Source organism: Sminthopsis crassicaudata, chromosome 3 (assembly GCF_048593235.1).
Source record: "Sminthopsis crassicaudata isolate SCR6 chromosome 3, ASM4859323v1, whole genome shotgun sequence".
NCBI classification, from domain to species: Eukaryota; Metazoa; Chordata; class Mammalia; order Dasyuromorphia; family Dasyuridae; genus Sminthopsis; species Sminthopsis crassicaudata.
The window spans coordinates 434,195,585-434,222,615 of record NC_133619.1 but is presented as its reverse complement, the minus strand read 5'-3'; the positions used below and the strand labels follow the sequence as shown (position 1 = coordinate 434,222,615).

General features: G+C 34.7%; 1 protein-coding gene across 1 annotated transcript in view; it reads left to right on the top strand.

Annotated features, from left to right (window-relative positions):
* Positions 1-9,049, top strand: part of AGPS (alkylglycerone phosphate synthase) — a 131,455-nt gene extending 122,406 nt beyond the window's left edge. Inside the window, exon 20 of the mRNA XM_074303020.1 lies at positions 6,934-9,049. Within this exon, the coding sequence (XP_074159121.1) occupies positions 6,934-7,055 (122 nt within the window). The 3' untranslated portion in view covers positions 7,056-9,049. The remainder of the gene's footprint in view (positions 1-6,933) is intronic.
* Positions 9,050-27,031: the final 17,982 nt, after the last annotated feature.

The following is a 27,031-nucleotide window of genomic DNA, read 5'->3' as shown; positions in this document are numbered from 1 at the left end:
CAGATACTTTCTGTCACTTTCTCCTCCTTTATCTCTGTGTCACATGATGAAGTGGCCTTCCTCCTTACCAAGTCTGATCTCTTCTACCTACTCAGAGGATCCCATTTCATCTCCTGTGCTCCAGCTTGCTGTCTCTGTCATCCTCACTCTCCCTTATCTTTAATCTCTTCCTTCTCTGATGCCTACAAACATGGCTATGTCTCCTGTATCCTCAAAAAACTTTCACTTGATCTTTGATCCTAATTGTTGTCCAATATCTCTTCTGCCCTTTATAATCAAACTTTTTGAAAAGGCCATCAACAATAGTGCCCCCGTCTTTTTCTCCTCACATTCACTCCTTATGCTCTGACTTCTGACCATAGTCCTTCAGAACTGCTCTCTCCAAGGATATCAACAGATTTCTTAGATGCCAAAGCCAACAGCTTTGTTCTCCTCAATCTCTCTGCAGTCTTTGACACTGTTGATCACTCTCTCCTCTTTGATACTCTTTTCTCTCAATGTCTTAGGGTGACACTCTCCAGTTTGTTCCTTCTTAGTCTGCCAATGTCTCCTTCAAGTTACTTCATCTGACCATAGTTGTCCCCAGAGTTCTGTCCCCACTGGGCTCTTTTCTTCCTTTATGCTTAGTTTGATAATCTCACCATCTTCAGCAAATTTTATTTAGCCTCATGATTTTGACTTATGTATCCTGCCCGTAACTTTCTTGATCTCCTGTCTTATTTTCTGCCATTCAGATATCTATCTTACAGCAGTAGACATCTTAAAACTCAGCATGACCAAAACTGAAGTCAATCTCTTTTCCGTTGAGCACCTTTCTCTTCTGATTTCTTTATCATCATCTAGGGCATCATCATCCTCCCAATCCCTCAGGCTCACAGTTTAGGTGTCATGCTTGACTCCTCCCTATTACTCACTGCATCCCCTTTACCTCATATTCAGTTTATTTCTGAGGGCTGTTTTTCACCTTTGCAGCATGTCTTCAATATGTCTTCTCCTGAGTAGTTGTTTCTTCCTTCCTCCTTTAATGAACTCATAATTATTTAGTTTTTCAACTGATTCATTTCTACAATAGAATGAAAGCACATCTCAAGGTCAGGAAATGTTTTGATTTTTGTCTTTGTCTCCCAAATGGCTAGTATAGTGCTTTACTTATTGTGGGTTTTTAATAAACCTTTGTCAAAACTTAGTTCAGCCTAATCATCAGTGAACCAGCAAAGCAGACTGAAACTTAAAAAAGTTTTTAAAAATTGAACTCATGAATAAAAGTAGGAGCTAATCTTATGGGAAAAAATAGATAAGTCATTGGTTAATTTGATTTAAAAAAGGAAAAAATACTACTAATGTCAAAAATGAAAAGGGCAAATGTACCACCAATGAAGTTGAAATAAAAGCAATTAAAGTACAATTAATTCCAATACTATATACACTATTTGGAAAAATAAGTAAAAAAGGAGTCCTACCAAATTCCTTTTCCTACAAAAATATGATTCATATCTAAACCATGAAGAACAAAAACAAGGGGGGAAAAAAAAACCTACCAATTTCCTTAATGAATGTTAATGCAAAAAATTTAAATAAAATACTAACAAGGAGATTATAGCAGTATATCACAATGATTGGGATATTTGCCAGGAATGCAGGCCTGCTTCAATATTAAGAAAACTTAATCTGATCAAATCAATAACAAAAAAATCACATAATTATCCCAATAAATGCAAAAAAAAAAAAAAGCTTTTGACAAAATAATTACTCTTTCCTATTAAAAACATTAGAAAGCATAGGAATAAATACAGATTTCCTTAAAATGATATAGATACTACTCATCATCAAGCATCAACAAGCATTATCTGGAGTGGAGATGGTCTAGAAGCCTTCCCAATAAGATCAAAGTTGAAGCAAAAGTGCCCATTATCACCACTATTTCTTTTTTTTTTTTTTTTACATGTACAATATGTTAAACATTTCCATATTAATTATTTTATACAAGAAGACTCAAAAAATGAATGAAATTAAGAAAGTGAAAAATAACATGCTTTCATCTGTATTCACACACTATCACTTCTCTCTCTCTGGAGGGGTTAGTATGGTTCATCATTAGTCCTTTGTGATTGTCTTGGATTATTTTATTGTTAAAAAGAGATGTCATTTATAGTTCTTCATACAATATTGCTGTTACTATGTACAGTGTTCTCATTGTACTCACTTTGCTTTGCTTCAGTTCATGTATATCTTTCCAGGCTTTTCTGAAATCATCCTGCTTGTCATTTCTTAGAGTACCATAATATTGCATCACAATCGTGTAACACAGCTTGTTTAGTCATTCTCTAATTAGTGGGCAGCTTTTCATTTTCCAATTCTTAGCCACTACCAAAAACAAACAAACAAACAAACAAAAAAAAACTGCTACAAATGTTCTTTTCCTTTTTTTTTTTTTTTTTTAAATATCACTATTCTTTAATATTGTATTAGAAGTCCTAACTATAGCAATAAGAGAAGAAAAAAAATTGAAGGAATCAGAATGGTCAATGAAAAAAACAACTCACTCTTTGTGTATGATATGATAGTATACTTAGAGAATCCTAGAGAATTAGCTAAAACTTGTTGAAACAATTAACAACTTTAAGAGTCCTGTAACCTGTGCTCTTGTGGAGATTGAGGCTGGTAAATGCCTTGAATTTGGAAGTTTTGACCTCTTTTAAAGCTAAAGTTAACTGGATATCTCCCCAAGTCTGGCACAAAATGAGGGTTCCTCCAGGGCCACCAGGGTGCTGCCTAAGAAGGGACAAACTGAGATTGGGAAAAGGAAGCAGCTTTCAAAACAATCTGAATTAAAATGAGTGGCTGCTGTGCTTTAAAAAACATGTTTTTAAAAAAATTAGTTTTCCTCATCTGGACATTAATTGATCCTTGTTCCCGTCATTTATAATCAGTATGGCCATATGTATTGCCCAGAACAGCATGAATTATTTAGTAACAAGAAGAAACATTACATGCAGTTTGTAGCTAGAAAAATTATCCACAACTCTGACCTTCATTGACAAAATTTTATGTTCTCAATGCCACTGAATTAGTTGTCTTAATGAAGTGAAATCAAAGATTTCAGAAGGAGAAAAGAAGTTGAACAATTCAGTAAAAAGAAATCCAGTATAATTAAGCCCATTATCATTTTAATATCAAGTCTTAGTCATATTCTAATTTTTCTTAAAGATTAACATTTTTCATTTGATGGATCTATTGGCTAATATCCAGCTTGTACTTCCAAGCAAAAACAAGTGTTTTATGGTGTGAACAAATGTGTAGGTTAAAAACCCTCTGAGGGAATGTCAGATCTTCATATGGGTCAAGAAGCAGAAACTTCCCATCATTCTTTGCCTTGTATTGGGATCTAGCCAGTTCCAAAATACCAGAACCTAAAAATAAAGTCTTACTAGTTTGAGGCACAGATCTTTAAAAAGATCTCAAGGTATCTGAATTGAATTGAATGGCCAATTACATAAGACATTTTTGAACCATTAGCTCTTTCATCCATTATAAGAAATTCAGTTACTATTATGGGGGGGAGGGCAATATTTGAGGTAGAGTTGTATAGTCAGTGTAGAAGATAATGGAAGAATATTCAGGGTAATAAATTCTGAAGTACCAAAAGAATTGTACTTTCTTTTACTTCTGTTTCTCTGCTTTTCTTTGAGTCTCATTCCTAGTTCAACTCATTTCAATCTTTGCTTTTCTATAAGTGAAGTCTGTAGGAAATTATTTTAAAATATCTTTTCATCCAGCAATCATTATTTATTGATTCAAAATATTTTAATGTGATTAGGCCACAATATCATCAAAGATGTAGACCCAGAGTAGTTGACTTATTCAAGGTCATACAATATAATCCTATTCTTCAGCTAACTCTGGTTTTTAAAAACAATAAAGTTACAGGTATTGGTACTTGAATTAGCATATTTGTAAGTGCTGTATCATATGTAAACTCATAGATATAACTATGTGTAATTTGAACATCAATGAAATATAGATAAGGACATCTCAAAGTCCATTCCCCCTGGTTTGCAGCCCTTGCATCTGCTACATTTTTAATCAGACTTGCATGTTTATTGTTTCTAGTACTATCTTTTACTCCCACCTAGTAATAAAATCAAGCTCAAGAAAGCCTGTTTCTAGTGATTTCATGGAAACTGTGTTCCCTATGTATATGAATTTTCAATTTCATATTTTAATAATCTCATTGAAAGAATAACATAAGATAGAATATCTAAACTTTAGGTCATTTGTGTTTATTGCATCCCTTCATGTTTGAGCTTTAGCAGCTTTTTTCAAAAATCCTTTTCCACTTGGTATGTCATTGGGGGAGACAGGTGATTCTCAATTCTGAATGCTTGAAATTTCATTTTTAGCTCCATATATGTGTGCATCTGTATACTTAGCTCATTTCTGAATATAAATTCTTCCTGTCTTTTAGTAGATAACAATTTTCATATATACAGAAAGTATTTTGTAAAAATATTATTCAGTATCAAGTCAAGTGTTCAAGGATTTTAGAAAAGAATAAAATCTTCCCCACTTCAAAATATAGGCCTGCTTTGGTGACTTTTTTTAATTGCTTACCCATGTGACCCAAACCTCAGAAAGACTTCCATGTCATTTTTCTGTCTTTTGATTTGGCCTTTTATTTGCATTTTGCTTCCTATTTTCTCTTGTAGTTGCAAAGAATGTGACCTACAACTATTTGAGCTTACAAACTAAACTACATCCTTACCATGGATGTACGCTGGGGATTTTTTATTTCAGTTCAAGTTTTTCATGAATGACAGCAAAAGCTCACAGACCTCTGCTACCAAGGGGTTAAAATCTTCCATCACATATGTTTATGAAGGGCCAAGGCATTGCCTGCTGTACAGCTTTTTTTTAACTTTCTAGTTCACTAATCAAATGTATGTTAGATTGATTATTGTAAAAGTATAAACCATAGAAAATTTGACAAGATAGATGTGTAAATTATCCCTCTGACAGAACTAATGATGCACTCCAAGCACCTTCTGTTTTCCAGCACTTGGTGAGTGACTTCATTAAATATGCAATGGCTGTTGGGTGGCTTCTCAGACGTTAGTTCAGCTCCTCATGGAATTGCATTATTACTAGAGGTGTAAAACCAGGCAGACAAGCTAGCTGTTGGGCATCCTGCTGAGGTTCTAATGTGCTCCATCTTGTTGGAGCAGTTGTTTGCAGTCTTTTCAGGACAATTACATCCATAACCACAGGACACATTCAGTGAAACTATATTACAGATAACAGTTGAGAATGGCATTGACTGTTCTTCACCTCTCTGACTTGAGCAGCCTAAATGTGGGATAGATTATTAAAGGGCTGCAGGTTGCCCCAACTCCTCAATAGCTAAAGATCTTGTTTGCAACAATATAATTAAACTTACAAGTGAATCTGGGGGGAATCTCCCAGAAAATTTGGAGTTGTTGAGAGAATTAGGAAGGGATCTGAAATGTGTGCATGAGGAGAAATTTTTATAGGACCTAAATATTATATATTTGTAACAACTCAACACATTTGCCTTTTAAAAATTTTCTTACTGAATCAAAGGTTTTTCTTCTATTGTGCATTTTTTCTGCTCAGCACCATTGATGCTCTTTATTCCTTAGAGGCATAAACAAAAATATTCAGCTTTCCAGCAGTGTCCCTGTCATTTATTATTCTGATGACAGTTTGATGGTTACCCTGAGAACTGGGCACAAAAGATGGTTTGAGTTTAGTTTCAAATGGTATTTAAGGTTTCCAAAAGGCAGATGCTACAGTATATCACTGCAGCCTGATAAATGGGATTGCATTTTAGGATGACAGCCTGAATACTATATTGTCTTTAATGAAAGAATGTTGGCCTTTTTGATTGACCTATTAAGTCACTCTTTATGACTTTAGTTAATTAATGAATATCTGTGGAAAATGACCATTTAAATGACCATTCTCATTTAAAATTGCTTTTTTAAGTATTGTGCTAATTCAGTAAACTTCATTTATGAGATTTCTCTATTTCCTTATAAGATGTTTACAAAAGTACATATTTTGGGTAATTTTGTATTCAGAGTTTATTGTATTTTTTTTAAAGGACATATTCTCTTATACAGATCTCATTTGTAAATGATGGGGAGGGGGAGTCTTTTTCCCCTGCATAATTTATATCACTGAGCTCTTTTGTATATTTGGAACTAATCAAGAGTGGGGGTGTTGAGGGAAGAGGATGTACTTTCAGAAATGGGCCTTTCAGTTGATTACTTAGCATTTTTTTTAACTTGGTATATAAAACAAAAATGGGTGAAAATGTTATTTAAAACTATGGAAATGTCAAAAGTAATTTGGTAGGATATCCTATGTTGAGTTATTTTGTTAAAAAATTATATTTAAGTTGGCTCCTAAAATCTTCTAGCTTTTGTGCTATCCTTTCTTTAAAACTATAATCTTTTTGTTAGGGGAAACCCCCCTCCCTTAAATGAGGCCACCTAATTCATACAGGACATTTTATTTAAAATATCTTTATCTTTAAAATCCTTCCTTAAAATTAAAAAAAAATTTTTTTTTGTTTCTTAAATAGCTAAATTTTAAGGGACTGATTTCTTAAGAAATACATAGATTTTCCATTTTGTTATTTGTAAAAGGACCCTTAATCTCAGCCTAAGCTTCATCTCCATTTCATAGTTTGCAGAGGAAGGAGACAGTGTGGAACACAGGCTTCCTCTGGGAATATATTGAGCTTAATGAGCTTGATAGTCTGCTGGGCTCAATAAATCAAATAAAGCAAAACATTTCTCATTTTTGAATAAAAGCATTTATCACACAGTGTTTGTTCATTCGTGGTCACAAGATTGATTGGCTCCCAGCATCGTGGTGTATATTGAAGCATTTTTGATTTTGTTTTTCCAGTGGGCAAGTTGCGGAAGCAGTGGCTGAAGGAAACTATCTCCGATGTCGGCTTTGGAATGCTGAAGTCTGTCAAGGAATATGTGGACCCCAATAATATCTTTGGAAACAAGAACCTTTTATAAATTCGTTATTCTCTGATATACTTAAGAATGAATCACACACAAATGCTTTTTTAGTCTACGAGTCTATGGTTATCCCAGTAATCAAATATATCATGGACTATATTTGGGGTGTATTTTGTTTATTGATTTATAAAAAAATCTTTTATTCTTGAGTTTTGCTCTGTTTATACAACTGTGGATGGACAGGTGGCGTTCCTAAATCTCTCGCACTGTAAGGGGCATCAGTTTACAACCAACTTGGAGATGCAAGTCATTCCAAGTTTTAGTTAGGCAGCACAGAGCTTATGGTTGTAATTTCAATGGAAGATACAATCAGCTATTTTGTGTTGAAGCTTCCTCTGCTTGGAGAACAAAGATTGGTATTGGTATTATTTAGTGAAACTGATTATCCAGCCTTCTTTTAGAAAAAAGTTTCTGGGAGGCAAATAACTAGGGAAGGATTCTACTAAGTGAACATTTCCATGTAAAAGGTTTTTCTTTCTTTTTTTTCTTTTTCTTTTTTAAAGGAAGCAGGCCTGAATGGGAAGGGTCATGGAGGAATAATTATTCTTGAATGAATAAAGGTAGCCTAGCATTTTAAAGATGCACTGGATTTTGTAAGATGTTTTTAGCCTGCGTTTTCCTTTCTAATTATTTTAAAAATCAAAACCCTTGAATTGGCATAGAAATTATACTGTTACAGCACATTTTTTTCCCTTTGTATGTTTGTTTACACTGAAGTCTGAATTGTATTTGTATCATTGGGATAATCTATTGTAATATCCTGGTTCATTCATCATATGTTTTGTATAGAAAAGGCTGACTTATCGCTCATATTGTATGTGAAGAGCAGGTTTACCATAAAATGAATGCCTTCATTCATGCTGTAGTCCTGATGTATCTGGTTTCACTTTCATGTTACTGAGATGCAGAAGAAGGAAAAAAAAAATCCCTCCATATTGTCTTCGGCAGAATGAGTGGTTTGACTATTTAAACAAATACTGTCTTAAGAAGCATTATTCAGCACTCTATTTGAAAGTCTCAACAGTTTCAGTGCTGAAATCTTTTTATTAATCTAAACTGGATGACAAATTTTCATCTAAAAGTGAAGTTTTCAATTTGGTTTTTAATAATGGTTTGATGTCTTTATGAATTACAGCTTTAACCTAAACAGTAACCACAATTGTAGTGTATAAAATGCATATACCATAATCAAAAGTTTGAAACTTCATATTTCTTAAATTGTAGGTCAAACATTAATCACATTGAGCAAACATTTTTACATTTAAACCTGGATCTTAAAAATAAGTGAATTGAAAACTTTGAATCACTGTCTTGTCAAGGTTCATGATTCACATTTTGAGATGGATTCTTTTCTTAATGCAATGCCTGACTTTTTGATAATTTTTTTTTAATTAGTACTTGATCACATACAGCAACTCAATGTGCAGACTATCCTTTAAAAGGACATACTGTCTGTCTATGTAGCAGTGGCTCCAAAGTGTTTTTGGGCAGTTTGATACCTTTTATATCCGAAGTAGCCTTAACCAGTAAAGTAAAAATTTACAATTTGAGAATATGCTATTTTTACAATTTCAAAATGATTAATAATTTTTAACTGTGAAAATTGGCCTAAAATAAATGAATATAAATCTAAGCAAATTAAAATCAAATACTTCTGTTATAGCAACAAAGATAATAATGGCTTTATTAAAAACTGCCTGTCTTCATCAGCAAATTTTTTTTTTAAAGATTGTAAACTTTCCATCAGAACTCTGTTCAAAACCAAAACCCTTGGTTTTTGAACCAGTTGGATACTTGCTGAATAAAATCACCTCTAAAGCTGTAGAATTTTATTAAATACATTTATTCATAAAAAATAAGTTAAAAGCATTCTCTGATGTGGGAATCTAAACATGAAATTAATATGGTATTAATAGCCTATAGGAAATGTACATATGTATGTGTTTCCTAGTATATTTTGTTTTTATAAAACTTCTAAATTCACAAGCAAATCCAGTCTCTTGCATTTGATGGGGGATTTCATATTTCAACAACCTCAGAAATCTGCACTTGACATTAGGGAACTCTTAATTTTTAACATCTTGAGATTAAGTGCTCCTTATTCTGTGTAAACCTTATGGAACACATGATTTATCTCTGTTTTTCCTTTTCATGTGTGCAAGGCTTCCCCACATTGCATTCTTTGATTGGGATGATTGCTTCCTATAGTTAGGAACCTGCCTGCAGCATCAGTCTGAAATACACCTATCTTCATCAATCCTGTTTCAAACAGATATTTAGTCAATAAGAACCTTCCTCTCACACCTTTTGGTATGTGCCTCTCTATTTGGTGTGCTCTGGAGGACTGAATTTACAAAATAATGCACAGAAAGCACTTACATTTTAACCTGTTAACCCTGAAATAGCTGGATATAATGGTACCATTATGCTAAAGCTGGGAAGAGATGGTTTTGCGACACCATTTAATTCCATTCTTCATGAAGTTTATATAAAATACACCTAAATTCTTTAACTTATATGGTTTTCAGGGCTGCACAGTGCTGACCCTCTTTCCCTTTACCTACTCAATCTTTTCAAGGCATTGACATACATTTATTAAATCATGTTTGGGTTAGGGTTTGCTGGGGACAAGAATATATAACTTGCTGCTAATGTGAAAAATTTGCATCAGATGCAAAGAGCTTGATGTGAAAAGGTATAATTGATAAATTATTGCCTTAATGCTTTTTTGGCAGAGTTGTAAATACACTTAAAATTTCTACCTGTAAAAGGTTTGGGTGTAATTTACAGTGTGTGCCTAAGTTGAACCTTTGGTGACACATGAGAGAAAATTTAGGTTAAGTTTGGTAATAAGGGCATGACATCTGTCATTGAGGATTTATTGTGCTTTGCACTGTATTTAACAGGAGGAGGAAAAACTCTTGAACAAATATCTGATTAAAGTCTTAAGAGAATAAAGTTTCTCCTTTAAAAATTCACCAGACTACTCATTAATAGAGCTGTGTTAGAAGCACTTTTAATCTTCCATTGGATAGATTGTAACAAACAAAGTGTTTTGACTGGTTCTTTAAGTAAGGGACCCTTCAGTGTCTTTGGGAAGTTTTCTGTCATAATTCTAATCATATTCTATGTTTTGCTCCATCTATGTCACTCCATGTTTTCCTTTATTATATGATTCTATACACTGCTTAACTGTTGCTTGATTAGAGAAGCTACAGTTTCGAGTTAGTGTGTTGCTTAAGCTGTCCAAATTGGGCTCTGAACTGTCTCAAGCTGCTTTACTATATTAAAATAGAACAAAATATTTGTTTTTCTGTCTCAGGCAGCAAAAATTAAATGATACAGGGAAAAGGATATCAGCATTTAAAAATGTTTATTGATTTTTTTTCATCCTTATGGAAATTTTAGAGATATGATTTCATTAAGGAAATTCTTCCCACTCTTGCATTTCCCATTCACTTTTCAAATATACCAGTTTTCATTGGGATGGAGTTCTTGGGAAAAGCAGAAAGAAATAGCAAGTACAGGGCTAGAATTGAGACTCCCAAAAGAGATATGTCATCCTTGGCATTGGAGATATTTGGGTCTTGGCTTTGCAACATATACAGATGTCTTTTGTTCTCCCACCATTGCTAACAGATGTCAAGTTAATTGATTCCTCTATATTGTATTAAATTAAATCATCCTAAAAAAGCAACTATTCCTATATATGTATGTGCCTAACATGCATATATATATATATTTACATATACACATATCCAGAAAGCATAAAAGGTTCTCTCAAACTGTTCTCTCAAATTTAGTGTCTGATATCAAGGATGTAAGTTACATACTAAACTTTCTGCTACCTAAACCAAACATAGTGCTTGTCTTTAGTGTGAGATTAACTGTAAAGCAATTGTAATGTTAAAGAATATAGAAACTTATATTATTAATAAAAAAAAAAAAAAAAAAAAAGGACATGGGCCTAAAAAGAACTGGTTTTTTCCCCCCCCCTTAGTGGGCGTGTGAATCTTTTCAATCTTCTCTTGTATTCGATGGATGGTTTTTTATTTTCATCATTTTCCACTGATTTGAAAAATACATTAGAAAACTTAAGGGTTACTCTAGATTTATGACTTAATATAACATGAAATTATTAAATCACTTAAATTGTAGTCAATTTTAAATTAACACCTTCATTCCTTAATTTTAAAAAAATCAAAATGTTAAATATAAATTAAGCCCTGATCTTAGGATCATTTTCCTTTGGACCTGAGCCTGATAATCTTGCTTCAGAGCAGCTGCATTTACCTTATATCCTTAAGTAATTAGTTCCACTTATGTCTTACATTTTACTGACTTCTTGATAAAATCAGTCACCATTCACACCACTGATATTCAGAGCTCAAACCAAGAAACAATCATAGATTTAAATATTTTTATGATTGCAGAAATAAGACTTCTTTCTGTGTCCAATTTTCACTCCTTTCCTGCCCACCCAAAACAAAGAGGATACTTTTATATTTTCAAGGAAGGAACAATACAAACATATTAACAGAAATATTAGGCTTTTCAGAGGCACCGATGCCTCTTACTAACTTAAAGAACTCTATATTGAAGGGGAAATAGGAAAATCCCTCTTGATACAGTCGATTTTTCAAAGAAAGATTATAAATGTATGATTTCAATTTTAATGACATGATTTTTTTTAAGACCAAGATGTTCCTAAAACTTATTCAGTTGATAAATCATAAAATAGAAAACTCATTGCTTAAACATATTTGCCCATAAACTTCCCTCCCCCTACTAATAAAAAAGCTGATAAGCTGTGCCTAGAATAAGAATTGCCCTTTTAAAAAAATACATCATTATCCTTAAAAGTTGACAGTGCCTTATAGGACTCAGTGTCACCAAACATTGTTTAAAATGAGAAGGAAAGGACACTACTTCTTTTTTAAATCATGTCTTTATTGCCTAAAGAACTTGTCAGACAAAATCTTAGGCAATTAGTCTTTCTTGCATAGGTGGTTAAAATACCAATTACAGATTTTAAAAATGCATAATAGATTCTTGCTTTCCCCAGGTGTTATAAGAGTAAGTTAACCAGATTTCATACAGTGTCTTCATTCCTATATTCAATAATCCATGCAACTGCCCCTCCTGCCTTTTTTTTTTTTTTTTTTTGCCACATTATCACAGACCGCAAAGAAAAACATTTCCAATCCATTGACCTCAGCTCTAATCCTGTAGCTGAAAAACAAACAAAAAACCCCAAATATCATTGTCCAAATACATTTTCCTTTGGATGTCTGCTCACCTAATTCTCTGTGGAGCCTAGTTTATAAGAGGGGATTTTGTGTAGTGTATGTTGTATGTTCAGCCCCATTTTGTATTTTGGTATCTTCTGGAATAAAATAAGTATTTGTACCCTCTGAGAATTAGAATAATACACTATTCATGAAAAGTGTACTTATTGGTTATGCATAATTCTTACTCTGTCTTTACCATCCCCACCCTGTGTGAAATACTGTTTGTCTATAATGTAACGTATCTTGACATAAGTGATACCTCATCCCTAGTCTTCCTCCAAGGCAGTATTTCTTGCCAACACTACAGCCATCTTCTGGGAGCTACAAGTGGATTAGCATTTATAAGCCATTATAATATTATTGCTAATGTGTATAAAGGTCTTATTTTCTGTGCACATGGATAATGAGTTTAGAGATAATTTGTTCTGTGGTGAAAGACAAATGGTGGAAAAATTCCACCGCGGTGGTTCAGACTGAGCTGGTTCAGACTGGATCTTTCTTTTTACATAAGGGCTTAATACACAGTCTGTTATATGCTTTCAGTGTATGTTCAGACTCTGATTTTCATACACTGTACAGTTCTAAAAGCAAATACCCATGTATGATTTTTGTGATGTTGGGGACAATAAAACAATACCAAAACTTTTCCCATTGTGACAGAAATAAATGATTATTTCCTGTGTTGATACTGTAATATCTGCCTACTTGTAGCTCTAAGCAAAAAATCATCCCTGTGCTTCAAAATAAGTGGTTCCTGATGTAAAACCCATTCACCTGTGTTTTAAATAAAGTAGCATAACAGTTGTATTCACTACCACACTCAGACTTTGATCCAAACTCACTGTCCGTTAAGCAAAGTAAACTTTGAATTAGTTGGTTGTCTTATTGAGTCACTTGGTTGAGCTGATAATAGACATGATCAACCTTGGAGTCCCAAAGAGCTGAGTTCATTCAAGCCCATTCTCTGGTACTAGCCACAAGCAAGTCTTTTAATCTCTTAGAGACCAATCAGTTTTACTTCCAGAGAGGGTTAGTTGGAGAACAAGCATTAGGTGCTTACTGTATTCTAGGTACTTGTGTTAAACATCTGGGATACAATGAAAGGCAAAAACATGGACTTTGTTTTTTAACGGTTGAAAACACCATACAGTTTTTGTACCTATAGGATATATGTGTTATATAACTGTTCAATGTAAATGAGAAGTAATTTCGGAGATAAACTATCAGCAAGGAAGCAGAAGAAGAGTAAACAAGAAAAGCATCTTGTAGAAGGTAGGTTTTGAGAGAGAACATTCCAGATATGGACAACAGATAAGAAAATATACAGAGTAGAGGTATGGAAAAATGGAGAATTGTATAAGAACAGTAGTAAATCAGCTACTGTTGCCATCCTAGAGCATGTAGAAGGGAGGAAACATAATAATTGTAATTCTTACATTAATAAAATCAGAAGTCCAGACCCTCAAAGAAGTTGATCATGTTATTTGTGACATCTAGTAGGCCAACCATCAGAAAAGCAGTGAATTCTATTCATTCTGAAATTTTGAGTGCACTCCTTTATGTTCTGAGTTCCCTAGGGTTTGCAGGCATCCCTGGTCCAGCTCTTAGCCACTCATAAGGTCCTTGAGTGATCACAACTTCATCAATCCCTTATACAACAACTAGTCTGTTAAGCTGTGGTTGAGCAGCAAAGCTATTTGCATTCAGAATTGATAGTATCAGTATTCATGTTCCTTGTCCTATACAGAAATATACTATAAAAAAGTGAAATAATTTTCAAAGGGCCAACATTACTTTGAGAAAAGATGCATGCAACATTGGAGACCGATCTGATCAATGTAGACTTTGTGAACGATGTAATAAGAACTGGCATTTACATAGCATTTAGCCAGTGTGTGGGTGAGGTGCATATTTCTGTTTTACATGATATGGAGATTCAGAAAGGTTGTGACTTATTCAAAAAATCACACAGCTAATAGAGTGAAGGACCTGGGATTGGAACTTAGGTCTTTTGATTCCAGAGTATTGCACTATATCACATATTTTTTGTGTTTCCTAGGATCCACGATTTCATCAGTGCTTTCCCTCCACTAGTGTTGATGGCAGAGGATCATAGAGCTAGAGTTGGAAAGGACTTCATAAGTTTTGGCTCCCTCATTCTACATGTGAAGAACGGGAGCCCCAATAGGGGAAGTTTAAGTGACTTCTTGATAGTCATGCAGAAATGAGATTTTTAACCCAGGTCTTCTGATTGCTATTTTAGTATGCTTTCCACTCTATTATATTTATACATTAATTAGTCACATCTTTCCATTAACCTTCTGGAAGCTTTCCTCATTAAAAACAAAAATAAAACATGGCTACTCATTTTAGCATTCAATATATTCATTTGTTATCCTTCATTGTCAGCACTTATTACTCATTGCCATTTGAGTTTTCACAGGTTCTTGATGTGTTCTTAGTACTTCTATTACACAAACCATAGACACATGTAACAGTGACTTCTTGCATATCCCTTTTAAATGTTAGCCTGAAATGTAGTTGTTATACTTTGTATGACGATTATTTGAGAGCTTCTGAATTTTTTTTATTAAAGCTTTTTATTTTTCAAAATGTGTGGAAAATTCTTCAGTATTGGCCCTTACAGAACCCTGTTTCCTTTCCACATGCCCTCCCCTAGATGCCAAGTAATCCAATATATATGTTAAACATAGTAGAAATATATGTTAAATCCAATATATGCATACATATTTATACAACTATTGTGCTGCACAAGAAAAAAGAAGAAAAAAAATTCAAGCAAATAACAAAAAGTGAAAATGCTATGTTGTGAATCACACTCAATTCCTATAGTCCTCTGGGGGCAGGTGGCTCTCTTCATCACTGAACATTTGCAACTGGTTTGAATCATCTCATTGTTGAAAAAACCCACGTCCATCAGAATTGATCATCGTATAATCTTGTTGGTGGGCATAATGATCTGGTTCTGCTCATTTCACTTGAGCTTTGGAATTTTTTAGAGTAAGATTGGTCAATGTCTTTAAACAAAAATCTGGGTAAATAAAAGACTTGCTAAAGTCTTCTTCAGTACCTCATGGTATGGAGGTAACTTGAGATATCATGCCAGCGGAGCTTACCGAGCTGGAAAGCCCTCAGAAAAGTCCCATGGTAGAGTTTACCATTCATGGTCTGACCTAGCTATATTTAGGTTTAGCCACCAGCTGATAGATACATACATATTAGCAAAGGTAGATGGATTGTAATCAGCCTGACCAGAAGGAATAACTAACATGTTTCCTTGAAGAAAAAGAGTAGGTCTAGATAAATAAATAGATGAGCAAGTAAACTTTTATCTGAACAGAACCTCAAAGCAGATCTTCATCAAGACAACTAGCCAAGGGAAATGATATCCATCAACCTTCTGACTTAGACACTATTCTTCGTGCAAAAATGTTTAATTGCTACCTACACTTAATCACTGAATGGGTGCAATCTTAGTCAAGCTGAGACATGTTAAAGATAGCTTAAAAAGGACAAGGTCTCCCATTGCATTCAGAGTCATCTCCAGTTGTCTTAATCTGTAGCTGGCCACTGGACGGCGATGGCTCTGGAGAGGAAAGTGAGACTAGTGACCTTGCCCAGCCCTCCCTCCCTCAAATCCAACTTTCATGCATGTCCTGGCATCCCTTCCCTGATGCCATGGTCCTTTTCAAGGACAAAGGACAACAATTCACAATGATGAGTTTAATTTCAAATTAATAAAAAAATTCTAGATCTGAGGGACTTAATAAATTTTCATTTTTATATCTTTATTATGTTATGAACTGAACGTCAGCTGAGAACTTCCCATTTTCCATTAGATGCCATCTCTTGTCATCAAGAAGCTGAAAAGAATTTGCCTATAGGAAACCCAAGACGATTAAGAATCCACAATTCTTCGAAAGTGCTATTCTAGATTTGAGGTTATTGTTTAAGGATGATTGCAGAACTAAAAAAATATCTGGATGTTTTTTCACCCAGAAAGAAAGCAAAAGCTTAATATGTGATCATTATAGCTAAGACAATTATGTGGTCAGATTAAGCATGAACAAAAAAACTTTCAAACTGATTTTGGTTCTAGACTGGGTTTAAGCTAAGGCATCATTCTCTTGGAAAAAACTTCTTAGTCTCAGGAAGATGGCCAAAAAGGATTAAGAGAAGGGGAAGTAAGGTGAAATTTGGAAGGAGGTTTTGCATGTGTACACATATCTAAGTCAGGATTTTTGAGTTTGGAAAATTCCAGGTGAGGGAACTCCCTTTTCTAGAGCAAATGAGCACCCTCTCTGCAGCTGACAGTCTTAGGGAGCTGCCTGGAAAATTGAGAGACTAAGTGACTTGGCAGGGATCACACAGACAGTAAAAGTCTGATGGGACTAGACTTTATGGCCTCTAAAATTCCTCAATTCTACATCTATGATCATACATAATCATGTAAGTTTGTATTACATCTTGGACAGGGCCTTGAGCAAAGAAATTACTTATGAAATAAAGAATGATGATTGAAAAATTCTTGTCAGCTCACACAGATGAAAAGGGGAAGAGTATTAGAAAGGAAATTTAAATCCCTAAAAATGCCATACTAGTTGTGGAATCCTTTTTTTTTTTGACCAATATTGTCCTTTGGTGTGAGTGTGAAGATTTATTTGAAAATGGAAGCTTGTAACTAGCCAGAAACTATCATGTTGGTGGTGGTTTCCAATTTGGCACATTCATCCACACTTGATATTTCATTTTTTAAAAAAAATTTTAATAGTACTTTATTTTTCCAACTACATGTAAAGATAGTTTTCAATATCCATTTATTTCTGTAAAATTTTGAGTTCCAATTTTTTCTTCCTTTCTCCCTTCCTTACAAGTTATCTGATATAAGTTATACATATACAATCATTTAAACATATTTCCATATTAGTTATGTTCATCACTTGATATTTCTGATGGATAGAAACTTAACTCTTGCTCAAGATAGAGAAAGTAGTTACTACTACCACCTACAAATGGGATGAATCCAGATATTAAGAAAGCCATTGAGAGGATCTTTGTAGTTTAGAGAGTGAAGGATTTACATGATAGATAGGGTCTGGACAGTTGTTTGATAATGAATGTTCTGGTTTGAATACTGATCATGGCAACCCTTTCCTTCAACAGTAAAATATTTGACCAAGTGTGTAAAAGCATGGACATATTATGGTTTATAAAAGAACTTTGGGGTTGAAGTCCGAAGACCTGACTGATCTAAGTCTTAGCTCTTTCACTACTTGTGTAGTGAAAATTTAAATTTTTTAATTTTAAAAATGAATTAAATTTTAAATGCTCTGATCTCAATTTTCTAATCTAGAAAATAAGGAGGTTGGGCTAGATGAGCCTTAAGGTCCCTTTGAGCACTATCTCTAAGAAAGTAGGAAATCTATACACACATTCATTCATAAATATATATTTAGAAAAAGGAGAGAGGACAGATTGTTTATAGCAACTTGTATACAAAGTCCTGGCACTTATGATAGTGTACACCAAAATACTATTATCAAGCTTTCATCTACATAATCTAATAGGTAGAAATGGCAAAAGATAAGGGAAGCTATATAAGGATGTTTGCTCCTTATATTCTCAGAGAAGTTACAAAGATGCTTTGAGCAAACACTGAGGAGTACCTAGTCCCCACCCCCACATCCTTTGAATGCTAAGGAACGTTCCAACGTTGGAGGGAGAAAATACATGAGCCAAGGCTGTCACCCCCCAGTAATCAATCAAACTGGAGTAGATGTTTCCCTAGAGACACAGGGTAAGGAAAGGGGACAGATGCTCTGATTGACCTTTATTCCTTTGCTCACTGGTAGGAGCCAGCAGTCAGGATTTCCTGATGCAAAGTACATTAGCACTACTAAGTCCAGAAACCCTGACTACCCAGCAGCAAGGGGGTTAAAAGCTTCTCTGAACAGCTTTTTTATGTTCTGAAAAGCTAAATTGCACACACACCCCACTGAAACACAGCACCTGGATAAATAAATTGTGGCTGAATGGAGGCTATGCTTTTTGCAAAAGGGAATCTGGAAAACATTTGCAATTGGGTTGTTAACATTATTTCCACTGATGTTTTCTTTAAAAAAAAAAAAAAAATTGTTTGGTTTACAGGAAACGAGCTAAAACCCTGATCTCTAAATATGGTTGTTAAAAAACAAACAAACAAAAAAATCCCAAAACAATAACTCATACATTTACTTCCCAAACTTGAAGTCTGGAAAATAAAAAGAAGTTCACTTTAAATGGACTTTCAAACTGAATGAAGCTCCAGTTTTAGCAAAGTGACCAAACAATCTGACTGTTAAGTGGTGAAATGTTATCACTAGAAGCATCTTTTGCTGCCTTTTTTCCTAAAAAGTATGTCTTTGTTAGCCTTCTTTCTAGATTATTTTATTTTACATAGGACACTTAAGAATGTGTCTTTGAGACTGATTACAGTAGAGAGAATACTATACTTTAGGTTAGTTTGAACACCCTTTGATGCTTCCTAGCTTTAAGGCTGTTTTCTCACCTGCAAAATGATGATTAGCAGAATACTTACCTCATAAAGAATTATAAATATATATATATCGAATAATTATACATGTGTGTATATATATATATACATATATTTATATGTATATTAGAGACAAATATGCATGTATTTGTATACACACATATATAATGTATATGTATGTATATTAGACACATACGCCTTTTTGTGACTAATGGTAGCCGTCTCTAGGGTGGAGAGAAAAAAAAAAGGGAAGAAATTTAATAAATAATTTTATTATATATTTAAAGGGAATAGCAAATTGTACATAATAAATTTATAGTTTCATATCTAATCATCTTTTTACTATACTTTCTTATGGAAATGTTTCTTTTCTTCTGTATGTTAAAAATGAAATATTTTTTTTAAAAAGAAGCCATTGTATAAATTAAATTATTACTATTATTATTATTATGTAATGAAAGTTCCTTGAGGGTAGGAATCATAACTTTATGTTGAACTGTGTAATCTATCTAGCACAGTGCCTTTTACATTTTTGTTTATGTTCAGTTATTTCAGTTGTGTTTAACTCTTCATGACCCTGTTTGGGGTTTTCTTGGCAGAGATACCGGAGATACTGGAGTAGTTTGCCATTTCCTTTTCCAGATCATTTTACAGATGAGAAACTGAGGCAAATAGGGTTAAGTGTCTGAAGCTGTATTTGAACACAGTAAGATGAGTCTTGTATATAGTGGGTGTTTATTAAATACTGAATAAATACATGTCTGGAAAATTATTTGGGGGCCTAGAGAAGAAAAGTGATATTGAAAAAGAAATATCAATCCCTAAAAATTTTGACAGCTTTTGGAATCTCTACCAATGTTCTATAGTATAAAAGTGCTTACTCATAGAGCATTTGATAATGGAGATTTGTCTGTATCCAGAAACAGTATTGTGTTGATCTGAGAAACCATCGTTTCCACCTTGGCAAATTTTGCCACTATCTAGTTTTTGTTGGGCTCAATCCAATTTCTTTTTAGCCTTTGTCTGTGTTCTTATACACAGATACCCTATCAGATCATGAGACTAATTTTTTTTTTTTTTTTTTTTTTTTTTTTGCAGTAAAGAAACATTGAAGGACAAGCATGTTGATAGAAAAGAGACTAATGAAATGGCTAGAAATGGAAGTAAATATCCTCTAGGCAGCTAGATGACTCAGTGGATAGAACACTGGGCCTGGAGTCAGGAAGACATTAAGTTCAAATCTGTGTGTGATCTTATGCAAGTCACTTAACCCTATTTGCCTTAGTTTTCTCATCTGTGAAATGAGCTGGAGAAGGAATAGCAAACAACTCCAATGTCTTTGCCAAGAACACTCCAAATGGTATCATTAAGAGTCAGGCATGACTGAAAACAACAAAAGGTCCTCTGATTTGTAATGAGTAATATGGAAGCTTTAGTGTTGGTTAGGAGTAAAAGAGGGAAAGTTTTCATTGGTTGAGTCTTTTTTCCCTAGAAAAGGCCTCAATAAAATTTTTGCCCTACTCATTAATACTGAAAACTAGCAACAGCATCACAAAACATTCTCTGGGGACATTCTCAGTAGCTCTATGCTCATGGCTTCTAAGAGTATCAGCCAGTTACTACTAATAAGGAATAAGCCTTTGCTGTGTTTTTAGACCTTGAGAAATAGTTCTGTCCTCTGGCTAAAGGCAAGGAAAATGATCAAACTTTGCTTTTCACTACAAAAGGTCTCTCAAACAAATGGAGTGTACTGGAAAGAGTATGGGATTTGGAGTCAGAATATGGAGCCAAATCTTTCCTCTGTCTCTTACTATTTTCATGATCCTGAGAAAATAAGTGAACTTTTCTAAGGCCCAGTTTCCTCATCTGTGAAAGGAGAGGAAAAGACTAAATATCTTCTTAAGATTGCTGTCATATCTATGGTCTTCATCAAGAAATGATTGGAGTTTTGTAGACTTTTAGGGATGGAGTCAAGATGTTGGAGTAGAAAAAAACTGATCTCCTCCAACATTCCCTTTCAAACAACTTTAAAATAATGCCTCAAATTGAATTCTGTAATGGCAGAGCCAACAGAAAGTCAGAATGAGACTTTTTTCAAGCCTGAGACAACATAAGAGGTTGGAAAAAGAGATCTATGTCCCCTTGACATAGGGGGAGGTAACTGGTCCAAAGTCTATGTGGGTGAAACATTAGTGATGGGACTAGGTAATGGTGGCAGAAGCAGTAGAAGCTTCCAGAGGTCTCAAACCCTGGCTTGACCTGGCAAATGGACAAAATGTGATTATCCCTGTACTAGCATTGGAAAATGAAACAGATGCTATTTGGTGATTAACCAGTATCACTATTAGATCTAAATCCCAAAGTGATAAAAGAAAATGAGAAATGACCTATTCATACAAAAATATTTATAGCATCTCTTTTTGTGGTATAAAAGAATTGGAAATTGAAGAGGTGTCCGTCAATTGGGGGATGACTGAACAAGTTACAGTATATGATTTTAAACAGTTTTTATTTTCTCCAATTGCATGCAAAGACAATTTTTAACATTCATTTTTTAAAATGTTGAATAACCAATTTTCTCCTTCCCTTTCCCATTCCTCCATGAAATGGTAAGCAATTTGATATAGGTTATATATGTGCAGTCATGTAAAACGTTTCCATATTAGTCATGTTATGAAAGAATAGACCAAAAGAACTTTTATAAAGTAAAAATAGTATGCTTTGATCTACATTTAGACTCCATCCATTTTCTTCTCTGAATGTGGATAAAATTTTCCATTTTGAGGCCTTTGCAACTGTCTTATATCATTTTATTGCCTAGAAGAGCTAAGTTGTTCATGGTTGATAATTGCTCAGTGTTGCTGATGCTGGGCATCATGTTCTCCTGATTCTGCTCACTTTACTTTGCATTAGTTCATGTAATTCCAGGTTTTCCTGATATTTACTTGCTTATTTCTTATAGCATAATAGGATTGCATTGCATTAACATATCTCAATTTGTTTGGCTATTCCTTAATTGATGGGCATCCCTTAATTTCCATTTCTTTGCCAGTTATGATATATGATTGTGATAGAACATTATTTTGTTATAAGAAATGAGAAACTGGATGGTTTGTTGGTTTTTTTTAATCTAAGAACTCATGTGAACTTGTGCAAAGTGAAGTGAGCAGAAACAGGAAATCATTTTACACAGTAATAGCAATAGTATAATTGTGAAAAGACAATTACTTTGATCAAGACAGTGATTCAAGACCATTATATAGGATCCAGGATGAAAAATGCTCTCCACCTCCAGAGAGAGAATTTATTAACTATGAAAGCAGAATAAAGAATACTTTTAAAATTCTTTTATCTTTATTTTAAATTTTTGGTGGGCAGCTGGGTGGCGCAGTGGATAGAGCACCAGCCTTGAATTCAGGAGGACCCGAGTTCAAATCTGGTCTCAGACACTTAACACTTCCTAGCTGTGTGACCCTGGGCAAGTCACTTAACCCCAGCCTCAGGAAAAACCAAACAAACAAAAAAAATTTTTGTTAAATTTTTTTGTTAGTGTTTTCTTTTGCAACATGACTAATATGGAAATGTTTTGCATGATCTCACATGTTTAATTGAAATCAAATTACTTTCTCAAGGAAAGGGGATAGAAAAAGAGAATTTGGAACTCAAAAATTTTCAAAATGATCATTAAAAATGGTTTACATGTAATTGGAAAATAATGAAATTTAAAATAAATTTTTAATAAAAAGGAAAACAGTTGTAGTTAATAGGATTGTTGAGCTGTTGATACTATATTTTAGGACAATGAAAAATACATTATGAGTATGAATAGGTTTCAAAAGATTGCAGACAAGAATTGTGAAATACAATTTAAAGGATATTATCCAAGAAATACATAATTTTTACAAATGGGACATTAATAATACTAAGGGATAAATGATAGGTGAACAACCTATGTGTTCTATTACTCGATTCACAATGTCAAGATAAAGCAGGTCTTTTGCTTGTTGGAGACTTGGAAGAACAAGGACAAGAACCACAAGGAGTGGTAAGGCATGATTGGCTTGTAAGCTGGATCCATGGAAGGAATATCCTTAGAACCAAGTGGAATAAGTAATGTAACTCAGGCTTCAAACTTGGATGTTTTACATAAGATTCTCTTTGTTGGTGGAAAGAATGAGTCAAAGTTGTATATCTTTGTGAGACTCAGAGTTAGTATGAAAATTTAGGAAAAGAGAAACATTTTTTATTTAATATCTGCTTCAAGAAAAGGTGCATGTGGCTCCAGATATTTTTTGATAGAAACTCAGAGGGAGAGGACAAACTTGGAAGAAAAACACATAGGGAAAAGTTGATCCTGCAACATGTTTCTTATCTTTTGTTTCCTTGAAAACGTAAGTGAATTTTTTTTTTTTTAAGGCGGGGTGAGCTCTTTTCTTTAAGTTGAGCTATCTCCTTCCCAATAGGAGTTGAATACACTTCAGATAGATTCAGTATCATGAACAAAAGCTGTTTTTAGTAATATTCAGTACAAGTTCTCCCTGAAGGCACAGGATTCTCTTGGCCAAGTGACTTACCTTGAGGAAAAATAGTGTTTCTGTATAGAAGATATTTGCTAACTCTTCAACCCTTTCCAGCAGCTTAGTCCTCCACATCTGGTTCTGGAGCATTCTTTTTTTTTTTTTTTTTTTTTTTTTTTTTTGCAAAACAGCTAGGGGGATAAATTAAGATTGGAGAACAAAAACCAGGGCAAGATGCTAAATTTTAATAAAAATCAACCAGGTTCCCCAAGTTTTATTTTTTTTTAAAGCGGCAACTTTTAATAAAAAAAAAATAATCTTGTAAAACCTTTTCAATTTGAAAACTGTTTTTCATTATTGTACTTGTCTGCTATTGTGAGTTTGGTGTTTTATTAATTTGGATATATAAGTTGGTGGTAATGTTTACCTGAAAAGGGTCTTTCTTATTGGCTGGGGGAAACCAGGTTCCATGTGCGGTGAGAACAGGAAATTATTTGGTAGGACTCTTTGAATTTACTTGCCCTCTGTCCTTAACTTTCGGTGAAGTCCCTTTCAGAAATCAGATTTTCTGTTAGTCTAAAAAGACCACAGAGTTACACCCTTGATATAAGAAGAAGTATAAGAAGGTTTTGTAGAGATGAATACTAGGAAAGGGAGGTCTGGAAAGGGCAAGGGAGATGGGAACTCTCTAAGATTTTCAGTTCATTTCATCTCAACAAGCACTAATTAAGCATTATCTAGGCAGCCAATATGGTGCAGTGCATAAAGCAATGGCCCACAGTCAACAAGACTGACTTTAAATCCAGCTTCAGATCCTTACTAGCTGTGTGAGCCTCTGGGCAAATCATTTAACTCTATTTTCCTCATATTTCTCATCTGTAAATCAACTGGAGAAGGAAATGGCAAACTACTCTATTATCTTTACGAAGAAAAACTCAAATAGGGTCATGAAGAATCGGACATGACTGAAATCATTCAACAAATACAGAGGCAAAGCACAGGGCTATGTGCTAGGGATAGGAAAACAAAAATGGAGCAGCCCCTGCCCTTCTGAGCATTGTATTCTACATTACATCTGGGGTCTGGTTTACAGCCGGTCTATATAGGACAGATTGTTTTCATAACAGGATTTTGCTGAAGTGAATCCTTCCACTTCTTACAAAGTGCTTTAAGAGCCTGGTCCTTTTATCAATAGGCAATCTTGCTAGTACCAGATGGATGTGTAAATAGGAAAGAGCAGAAAAAATGCACTTCAAGAATATAAGCTATTTATCTGGCAGGATGTTCAGGTGTCCCGGTTTAAACGTTGCTGGATTAGGATTTTAAAATTTTAGATAAGTAGGAGCTTCTTCTTATTTCTTTCCATCCTTTGGTCCCTTCCCCTCATTTCTTAGAAGTAACTGTATTTAGTAGCAAGTTAAAGTAGTTTCAGATCTGGGGTAAAGAGGGATGGGAGCACCTGGGATAGAAGACTGAAGTCAAATCCCACCAACTAAGTTAATTCTCGGCCATCACACCTGTTTTGATTTCATTTTCTTCCTTCTACCTGCTCCACTCTAAAACCAACAAAATGGTTGTAAGTAAAATGACTTAGCCTTGAAACCCTTACTGTCTTGTCCTTCCACTCCATTTGCTCTCCCATCCTTGGATCACCCACCATCTATTTTCTCCATTCCTAATTATCTGCTGTTAGAAAAACTAACAAAATTTTGAGACTGCGAGACATGCTATTTAACCTGTACTGGCTCTTTCTGCTGCTCAGCAATATTTCTATTCACCTTCGTCTCTTATGCCAAGCTTCTCTCATCAAGCTTCTCTGTCTCTAACCCCTTCTCTTTCAACAGATACTGGCCTCTTACTTTGCTGAGATTAAGGCCATTCATCATGAGTTCTCTTCTCTTCTTTCCTCCACAGTTTAAAAACCACTCATTCTTAACCAACCTCCTACTCCTTTCTGGTCTCAAGAAGATGAGACCATGCCTTGTCAAAGATAGCTTGCATTGTGCTGCTGATCACCTCCCCTTTTTCTCCACAAACACCTTGTTCCATCTATCACTTTTTCATCATCAGTTACTTACCCTCTTGGTAGTTCTTTTCTCTCTGCATAAAAAAGTACTTGGGTATCAAAAACTTGCTTATGCTCTCAAACTGTCATTCTTCGTTTTCTCTCGTTTTCATAGCTCATCTTTTGTTAAAAAGCCAGCTCATTGTGTCTTCTTTTTTCCCCCTGAGGCTGGGGTTAAGTGACTTGCCCAGGGTCACACAACTAGGAAGTGTTAAGTGTCTGAGACCATATTTGAACTCTGGTCCTCCTGAATTCAGGGCTGGTACTCTATCCACTGCGCCACCTAGCTGCTTATAGCCTCTCACTTCTGTTTGGATCCTCAGTCTTCTCTAACTGGGTTTCCTTCCACTGTATCCCCATTTCTTTCTCCAAGGTCACCAAAATGTAATTCTTTTTCATTGAATCCAACAGTCTTTTCTTAGGCTTCATCCTCCTTGACTGTTCTGCAGTTCTTACCTAGCCTTTAATTACTGAATGGGTATCGCCACAGATAAATTGAGACTTGGAAAATACAATAATTTAAAAAGGCCTTATTCTCCCACACATCTGGGGCCACCAATGGCCAGTCATCCTGCCCTATGTCTTACCATTGGATTCAGATGACTCTATAGGAGAGAATGAAGTTGATGACTTTGCCCAGTTCTGTCTCACTTAAATCCAGTTCATTTGCAAGTCAATATATCACCCGCCTAATATCATTGGTCTCAATATTATGAAGGACAAACAACAACATATGACACTGCTGATCATGGTCTCCCCTTTTTTTTCCTTCCTTCCTGTCTGACCATTCTCTTTCAGTCTGCTTTGTTGGTTCACTGATGAGATTTGTTTGAAGTCAGAATTGAGTTGTGATAAAGGTTTATTAAGAGTCTACTTTATGCAAAGGAGTATACTAGTATCATACAAATCAAAACATTTCCTGCCTGTGGGGTGCATTTACTGCAAAAATGAATCAGTTGCACAGTCTAAAAAAATACAAACTCATTTGAAGGAGCAATTGCTAGAGGGGAGAGGACCTCAGAAAGGAAGTTGGCTCCTGAGCTAAGGAAAAAGTGAAGTACTGGAATAGGTGGAGATGAGGGAAGGAGTGCATGCTAAGCATAATGAACAGCCTGTGTGAAGACACTGAATGAGGGAGGGGTGGAATACTTAATTTGGAGAACAGCTGGGAGGTGAGTTTAGCTGGGATGTGGAAGGAATGGAAATGAGAAATACAAAATCAGCCTGGAACTGTAAGCAGCAACTGGGAGTGAAATGATGAGTTTTTATGTTATCCTTGAGTTCTAAAGTCCATGGGGCAAATGATGCAATAACTGAGAGTTAGCAAAGATATATTGATGAAGGGTTTTGGAGTTCCCAGAACTGACCATGCGTCCTTCAGTGTTCTCTTGCTCCTGTTCTCATTTCTGTGCTTATACTCTGGGATTCTGACTTCCTCCAAAGAAAAAACATAAAGCTATTTAAGATAGGGAGGAGCTGGTCATTTTTACCAGCCCAGGTGCTGACAGGTAACTTGTGGCTAGGCACAGAACTTGATCTACTTCCGA